Source organism: Xiphophorus couchianus, chromosome 12 (genome assembly GCF_001444195.1).
Source record: "Xiphophorus couchianus chromosome 12, X_couchianus-1.0, whole genome shotgun sequence".
NCBI classification, from domain to species: domain Eukaryota; kingdom Metazoa; phylum Chordata; class Actinopteri; order Cyprinodontiformes; family Poeciliidae; genus Xiphophorus; species Xiphophorus couchianus.
In genome coordinates this window covers 13694140-13703322 of record NC_040239.1, presented here as the reverse complement: position 1 = coordinate 13703322, position 9183 = coordinate 13694140, and the positions used below count along the sequence as shown (strand labels likewise).

Below are 9183 nucleotides of genomic sequence, written 5' to 3'. Positions count from 1 at the left end.
GACTCCAGTTTCTTGTTTTTGTGGCATTCGGTGAGGGAATACTCCGCAGCACTTCCAGGCAGCAACAATGATTGGACTGAATCAGAGTCTACATGATTTGTCCTCTTTCTAACAGAGACGTTTGGTTTTCGGTGACGCAGCTCGGCTGCTACAACCACATTTCCCCTCCCCAGTTTCAGGCACCTTTCTCCATTCTGGTAGCAGCGTTATGTGTCTTAGCTTTACGTTTTTACACTTATAGCATTAATTCTTTGTATTTTCTCTCACTTCACCACAGCAGCTGAAACCAAAAGGGCTGCAAAGAATCATGTTTTTTTTTTTTTTTTACACTAGATGTATTTTCTAATCGATTATTATATATTTTTAAAAGGAAAGTTTTGTAAACTGAGTTTCGAAAGGTGTTTAAATGTGGCGTGGGATGTTGCGGAACCACTACCATTAATAATTAAAGGTGCCTTTATAAAAGGTTTAAAACCATAATTTTGACCACAATAAGCAACTCAGGTGTGCGTTTTAGTGAATGAAGCCTTTAACCAAAACCCATCATTCTCCATCCCAAACTTTAGAGAAGTCAAAGATTATCTGTAACTTTCACATCCACTCGCAGCGGGATGAGTTTGGGAAGTCTTCTAACTTTGCTTTAACACTAACTTCAGCAGATCATTTTACATTTGCTCACAGTAAACTTGCGCCTAAAGTTTGGTGTCTTTCTCTGCAGCTTCCTGTTTCGTTTTCCCTCCTGGTTTTGATAGTTCTTGTAGTAATAGACCAGTTTTTTTAATTATTATTTTTTCTACCAAAGTTAACATTTGTTGGTTTACTTAATGGTTGTTGCGTCCTGTGTTATTGTGATCTAGACTGACATCTTTTAAGGGGAACAAAAACAAGGATGTTTTTGGCAAACGTACGGTTGTTCTTCCTGCCTTTATGTGTCTGAACAGATTCCTTCGTCACCTCTGTTTCATTTCTGCTAAAGCAGAGCAACGGTAAAAGCAGAAAATAAAAAGAAGAAGAAGAAAACTATTCTGAGCACCAGTCTCGTATCCTCTCTCGCTCTTCTTAGTTGATGTCTTTTTTTATAATTATTATTATTATTATTATTATTCCTGGGAGAGTGTGCCTTTGCCAGAAAGCTGCTGTTGCTTTTTTCCCCTCCTCCAGAGCTCAGGGTGTGATCGTGCCGTGCAATAAATGAAAGATACTTCACACCATGCTGAACGGAAGAATTAGGTGCTTATATATCCGCTTATAGACCAAAAACAGTCAAATTCAAACAGAAAACCTGCTGCATAACAACCACAGCTGCCAGATTTTAGTTTATTTTTCTATACTTCTATACAACCTTAAAGTGTTATCAAGGTGTCATTAGCCCTGATCGCCTCCCCTCCCCGTCGTATTGCTGATTTCATCCAGTTGATGAATGTAATGTGTTCTGAATACTGTTCATCCTGTCTGTTAACTTCGCACTGTAAACATTTCACATCAACGCATCAATGTCCACAGCAGCTTCTCACACCTTCTACTGGGTCGGCATCCCTTTCAGTTATGAGCATTTAAATTATATTAAATATATAAATATATATATATCAACTGTATATTTGACTTTTTTTAAATAAACCTAACCAAAAAAATATAAGTGTTTGCTTGTTTTTATTTTTCTCCCATGCTTGGCATTGTATTAAACTGAATATCTCTCTCTTTTAAATATAATCACCATTACAGTTATTACAGGTAATCACCATTACCTTGTTCCCTTATTGACAGAAACTTAAATTTAAGTTGCCTTTTATGCCTTTTTCTTGCTATTAACCTTTTTCTTTCTTTGCAGTTAACCTTCAAAGAAAGGCTCTGTTGTTCTGTTGCTATAGATACGTTATACAGAATGTTACCAAAATAAAAGCATGGAACTTTAGCCTTCAGTAGGCCTTTACATGCCGTTTGAATGTCAACATCAGATCTCTTGGCTCTGTTTCTGGGAGTTTATCTCCCGTTTGAAGAAGAGCGCCCCCAGCTGGCCGTGAGAGGCCTCGCTCATGGCTTTGGTTTGCATGCACATCTTGTATTTGTCTGGAGGAAGTTCATCTGCACAGCTCTTCTCGTGCCACAGGTGGAAGAGGCCTCTGGACGGAGCTCGAACCACCATCAGCTTGCTGTGGAGATACTTCCTGTACAGGTGGACGTCTTCCAGCCCCCAGCCTCTGATGCTGCGGTCAAACCCACCTGTCGGCGAGATTAGAACAATTTGATACATCATTAACTTAAATATAAACCTTGTGATCCTTAGACAACAGCTACTGGTCTCTTCCAGAGCAGAAAATGTACTGAATGATGTAAAAATACATAAATAAACGGTGTCAATATGTAGTTTCTACCTGACCTTATGATCCAATGTTTATAGAGTTTGAATGAAAGACAGCAAAATAAGATGTAGCAAGTATACAGCAAAAATTATATACATTTTTGTCTAGAAAGCAGAGGTTATATATAGTTTTGAATGATCAGATGCAGTAAAACAGTTATTTTTAAGTCGGGTCATTAAAATCATCCAACTTAAATAAAAATGGCATTTGTGTTTTGATTGTGATACGAAGGTTTTTGTGCAACCATAATAATTTTTAAGATATTAAACAGGTCATTCACAACAAATGTCTCAAGTTACAAAGAAATAATTTATTTCAATTCAATCACACATACATTCTAACTGATCCTAATTAACAAGCTTTACAATAAGCTCAGTGAATTATTCAAATTAGTTTAAAGGGTAAATCTTTTAGGTATTTTTTTTATTATAAGAAGCTGGAGACAGAAATTCTAAAATCAACATTCATTGGGTTGTTTTTCTAATCCCTGATAAAATTATGAAAATGTTTTCTTTATTCTGATATATTCCCAGTTCTTGCCATATTTCTGCCAGCTGAAGACGGCCAAGAATATAAACTAATCTCCTTTAACTTAATGAAAAACAAACCCTGAAATTAAAAGTATATTTCTACTGTAGATTTTCAGTTGTTTTTATAATGAAACACTATTGATAACAATTTAATTACGTCTCTTACAATTAATTTTGACAGAAAATTAATGAAAAACATATTACTATCTACAATTATTAAAGGGAACTACAAGGTATGTAGATATTTCTGTAATGCATGAACAGCTGGGTGTACCTTACCAATGTTGATAAAATCTGATCGGTATTGGCATGTCATGCCAAATCCAAAGTCCCGCCAGAATCCATTTTCATTTTTTATCACCTGAAACAGAAGAAAAAGATTTAAATCAGCCTCTTTGTATCTATATTTTCTCCATCAGAATGAAAGCTTTGCCACATTTTACCCACCAGTTGTTGTTTTATAGAGGGAATGTGTGTGTGATTGCTGTAGATGATGGATGGGTTGTACTGGCTGAAGAGCACAGGGTAGTACACTTTTTTACCTAGAAGAACGAACAATGCAACAAAGCATTATGGGTAGCTATCGATGAGAAACTAACAACGTGTTCGGAGGAGAGAGTGTGCAGAACATCTTCTGGTTCGCTCTCACCAGCGTCTGCGTTCAAGCGGCAGGAAGTCAGGAAGTCTGGTGTGAAGTGGACGTCGACGTCACAGAAGAAGAGCAGGACGTTCTGCCGCTGTCTCCAGGCCCTGGCGCCGACGTCGAGGCCTCGGCCGCGAGAAAACTTCTCATTCATCTGGATCAAGGTGAAACTCCTGAACCGAGTCTCCCTGAGGCACAGGACAAAACGTCTGCCATCGCTTCTTAATTACACAGCTGCAAGGTTTTCATTTTCATTTTCTTGTGCGCACTCAGGCTTTCTCTTCCATTTTTATTAGTTTATGAATGCCAACATGAAATGTGCAGTCCCACGTGGAAAAGTCCCTGCATTAAAGACTAAAAACCTTCAAATAGATGGTTTTTTGTGGGTCTTCTAAAAATCAAGTTAGTTGTGTTGGTAAACCCAGAATAAATCATTTTTATTCAAGGTCAGTTAGCTTCATAATGAGTTTATATTTTTTTTATTAATGTAATAAAGAATGCCGCATGAGCTTTTCAAAATATGCGTTGGGTGATGCTTGTCACACACAGTGCAACAGGTTTGTCAGATTAGACAGGTTAAGATTCATAAAGCAATACATAAGCTTAGTGCATTATGTTAAATTTAAACTGAACATCAAAACAGATCAGGGCTGAAACGATTAATCGGAATAATTATTGATGTATTAATTATTGAAATAACTAAATTAGTAATTGATTGTTAACTGGAGTATACAGACTCAAAAAAGCAACATTTTCTAAATGTGCAACAAACTCAGAGCTGTAATTACGTCAAAACTGTACAGAAAATTTAAACATTTTGCATTTAAGATTTGTTTTACCCAGAACTCAAGCACAGTTTTAGCTCCACCTGGTTAAAATTTAGTTTAAAAATCAAATATATATATATATATTAAGCACCTTTTGCTGTTCAATTATTTTTTGGTTAACCCATAAAATAGCCAGATCAGCATTTTACAAGCAGAAAGGGATGAACTTTTCACATGTTGATGTAGGAAATATTGTTTAAGCTGCAGATGCATCATTTGCTGCAAATGATCAAGCGCTCAAATAAAAAATGCATACATGATGCACTGGGTTACTTAGAAATCTGTAGAATGGGCTAATTTTTTTTATCCGATAAATCGACTAATTGTCAAAATAATGAATAGAATAACTGCTAATCATTATTTCCAGCCCTAGTTCTTAGCATTACCTTGTGATCTGATCCAGCACAGCCTTCACCTGGTCGATCTGATCTCGACCAAAGTAGACCACAGTGAGGTGAACCCGGCCGTCCTGTCGGACGCAAACGTCCCTGAACCAAGCAAACAAAACAAGAACAGATTCATACCGCGTGGTTTGAAACCCTTTAAACATTTTTTCCCTAACTAACTTGTTCATTCGTAGAAATGAGCTTTCACCCAGATCTCTCCGGTCAACAGTTTCCCACCAGCGTTTTGTTCGTCCACCTCCGGATGTTACCTGAAGTTGCTCATGAATTGCTCGAAGGCGTCCACTCTCCCGGACAGCGGCACGATTATGTTGATGATGATGCCGTGTGTGCTCACGCCGTCACTCTTCACCTTCATCAAAGGCCCAAACGGCCTGAAGAGGACGAGCTGAGCGAAGTTCTGTGGGCCGTCGCCTTTGAACACCAGCTCATAGACGGTCCCTCTGGTCCGCTCTGTGCGAGTCAAACCTGAGACAAAGACCAAAATATTCTTTCAACCCTCACAGGGCAGCACAGAAACACACAGGGACAACAACAATGCAAGCACACACTCACTCCTGAGGGAAGTTTTAAAGATTCATGTAACAGTCGGGTTTTTTGTACTACGGCCGAAACGATGAATCGGATTAATCTGGGGATGCAGAATCGTCAACTAATTTTATAAACAATCGATTCTTCACTGGAGTATTCATACTTTGACCAATAAATAAGCCAAATTACAAAAAATATATACATTTTGCATTTAAGATAAAAAAAAACTAATTATTTTTCTGTAAATATTTTCTATCCAGAACTCCCAAGTTTTTAGTTAGCTGGTTAGAATTGTTTAGAAAATTAAATTTGGGGAAATTGAATGTTTTCGAATGCTAAAGCAATAAACCCAAAATTAGCTCCACTATTAGCGCACTAGATGTTTGCTCACCACTGCTATCTAGAGATGCTTCCCATCTATAGATCTTCAGACTTAAAGATTTTAATTCTCTGTGAATTAAAGGAAATCCCAAATCTATAAAGTGAGTTTCCATCAGATTTGGTTTCCATGCAAAAGAAAACTCACAATTTTTCTCTTCAATATGATAATATTTCTTCTTTTAGCTAAAACCCGCATGTTGGTTACATATAAAATAAGTGGAAAAACAGATTTTTGTGTGGCAAATTTTTCCGTTGTCTTGTGTTTTATTTCAGTGACTTGAATTCTGAGTGAATTCATAGTTTTTCACCCTGTATGAAGTCTGAAGGGGAGTAGGTTCGTTTCCTCCTGGTGTCGTCTGCGTGCTGCTGGGGTCCGTTCAGGACGTGCAGCGCCGTCTCCACCGTCCCGACCAGCTCGTCTCTGCGGTCTCTCCTCGAGGGTCTCTCGGCCGGATGCTTCGTCAGCCCCGTTTCCAGCTGGTAAACCCTGAGCAGCGCCAGAAAGTCACGTTGCGTTTATTTGTACAGCATATTTCAGTACAGTTACCAACTGTGAAACAAGCAGCATTACATTTAGTCAAATTCCATAATCAAAGCCATCAATACACTTTAAATATGTTGATCACTTACTGCTAATCAAAAGCAATTCTAAACCGGTGAGTTTTAAGTCTTTATTTAAAGGCACTTGGTGTCCTGGCTGTTTCACATTTTTATGGAAGTTTGTTCTAGATTTTTGGTGCATAGAAGCTGAATGCTTGTTCTATGCATGTTTGGTTCTGGTTCTGGGGATGCAAAGCAAACCAAAACCATAAAACCGGAAAGTCTGGAAGGTTGACACAACAACAGCATATCTTTAATGTATTGTGGTGCTAAACTGTTCAGTGATTTATAAACTGACAGTATTTTAAAATCTAATCTCTGAGCTACATGATTTGTTAGGTAGACCTGTAAGACACTATTGGAGTAATCAATGTGACTAAAATAAACTAAAGATTAAATATTAATCCTGGAAATGTTCTTCAGGTGATAGTAGGCTGACTTTGTAACTGTCCTTATGTGGCTCTGAAGGTTCAGGTCAGAGTTCATCACTGTTCCCAGATTTCAGGGCTGGACTCTGGTTTCTAACTGTAATGACACTGACTCTAATTCGCTCCTCTTTTGGTCCAAAGATAACTTCAGTTTTGTTTCTGCTCAAGGTATGGCACATGTTTAAATGTCTCACGTTTTATACTGATGGAGGCCTGACTGCACAGCTGTACTCACGTCTGCAGGGTGAAGGTATCAAAAGGGATCAGTGCATATTCGTTGGGCAGCTCCACACCTGAGCTCACCTCCGCCTGGTTCAGCTGGGAGCGGAAGAACTCCTGAAGGACACAATGCATAGCATTTATGTTGTGTATTTCCTTCTTACTTTACCAGCTCCCATCGATAAATCATCCAGAAGTGTGTTCTCCTACCTTGAGGTCAGACTTTGTAGGGGTATTGTGCAGACTCTCCAGACCCTGAGGCAGGATCCCTTTACTTTTCGCCGTCTCCAGGGACTCCTGAAGCTGCTGCGTCCTCTCCTCCAGAGCTACCTTCAGCTCCGCTATCTGCTTCGTCAGACTGCTGATGTAGTGTCTGTGAGAGTCCTCTCTCTCCTGCAGCAGGGCCAGGTAGCCCTCCTTACTGGTGGCCCCTCCAGGCCACAGCAGAGACGGGTGTTTGCTGTGAGATGAAGGTTTACAGCCCAGCAGGTAGAAGAGCAGCAGAAAGCAGCAGCAGCCCGACGTGATGAGGCCGATCCGGGTCATCAGCGCCAGCAGCCACCGTCTCAACATGCTGGATCGTCTCTGAAGTTAATTAGAAACGCTTAAAGAGACAGAAAACAGCTGCGAACATATATACCTGCTGCTGTGATAAAGAGCCAAACAGCTGCGGGAAGTCCTCCAGTTTGTTCATGGCGTTCACTGGGTCTCAGTGACTGGTTCAACTGGTTCTGATCCGATCGCCGACTTTACTGCAAGATGAGAAGTGGACGAAACGACAGGAGGAAGAACACTTGTTTCAGCTGTTAAAACGATCACATGAGCTGTTTTCGTCCATCCATCCAACCATCTGTTCATCCATCCATCTGTCCATCCGTCCATCCATCCATCTATCCATCTTTCAGGTTCCATATTTAAAACATTTCTCCTACCATAGTCATTCTGGGGTTTTTCTCATATACTCAAATTCTCAGAAAAGTCCAATTTGAATACTCTGGAAATTTGGCGCCTTAAAAGCGAGAACGTTTGACTTCAGGATGTGTAGAAACCACAAGTACAAATTCACATGACTCTCTAAAACTCCACAGAAGAAGCAGCACACACGGGGTGAACTGAGGTCTGCACTGAAGACATTTATTTTCACCTCAAATCACAATTCAATCGCGATCTGACTGCTGGGTTTGCTGCTATAAAATGCAGAGAAACACTCTGACCTTTGACATGATGCAAAGCTAAAGGGGGACAGAAACAAGCATCTCTCTGTAAGCGCCTCCACCTCACAGAGGGTGTGTCTTGTCATAATCAGTTTATTCACAACACAGTTGGCTCTTTATAACTCAGGTAGAGGGCATTTTCATGAATGGCTTGCTTATGTTTCCCCACAAGCGTGTGTATGCACGTGTGTGTGAAGGCGAGTTTACATGAGCTTTCTAGCAGTCATGGCCTACAAAACACTGTTATAACATAAAAATGTAGAGATCTTTCCGACTGAAAAAACTTGTAAAAGTGCTTCATAGTTTGCTATGCTTCTCTCCTTCAGGATGTCAGGTTTTAACGTTTTCTCTTGCATTTGCCCAGAATAAGCTTTTAGTGTGTAACCAGAGCTTAAAGTGAACACAAATCCAATCAAATTAATAACAGAGAAATATCGAATTTGTACTCACCAACTGTTGTGCATCCCAAAGAGAAGAATCGATAGTCAGAAACAATTCAACTTTACAACTTTTTCGCTAGACTGTGTCTTCAGGAGGAAATGATGAAGCAGGTCTTTGAAAGTAAACGTTGAAGTGACCTTGCTGGAGTAAACTGATCCTCCCTCCACTCAGTCTCCACCTTTCTCCAGTCCCTCCCTCTCCACTTCCCTGCTTACTGTGCAGTCACAGCCTGAGCTGCCAGTTTGTCCTTTTTTGCATCATCAGATGCACTGAGATTGTCCTGAAGGTGAATTAGGGTCAGTAGTTTCAGAAAACGATCTCCGGACATCACATCACATCACAAACTGCAGGAAGCTTTGTTTACATCTCCCAATAGGCTCCACAAGGCACCTGAACGAGACCCATATGCAGATACCTGCTCCATCTCCTTTCAGTTGTGTTTATTGACTTGCGCTCTTTTTGAAAGCTATACATGTTCATTTGCTCTGCAGTCTCCTGGAGCATTTCATCAGTGACAAACCGCTTGAAGTACACGTAAGGTGTCATGTCACCCAGGGCCGTGCAGAGACCTTTGGAGGGGCAGGGGCTCAAATTTTAAAAAGGGG

The 9183-nt window shown here is 39.9% G+C and overlaps 1 protein-coding gene across 1 annotated transcript; it reads right to left on the bottom strand.

Moving 5' to 3' along the window:
* Positions 1-300: 300 nt before the first annotated feature.
* On the bottom strand, positions 301-8705 carry LOC114154568 (chondroitin sulfate N-acetylgalactosaminyltransferase 1-like). Its single transcript, XM_028033789.1, has 10 exons — positions 8588-8705; positions 7134-7675; positions 6940-7040; positions 5985-6163; positions 5016-5232; positions 4747-4848; positions 3540-3721; positions 3338-3432; positions 3170-3251; positions 301-2220 (listed from the first exon to the last, which is right to left on the bottom strand). Exons 2-10 carry the CDS (start codon positions 7494-7496, stop codon positions 1952-1954), a joined length of 1590 nt encoding a protein of 529 aa, XP_027889590.1. The 5' UTR covers positions 7497-7675; positions 8588-8705; the 3' UTR covers positions 301-1951.
* Between the last annotated feature and the right edge of the window lie 478 nt (positions 8706-9183).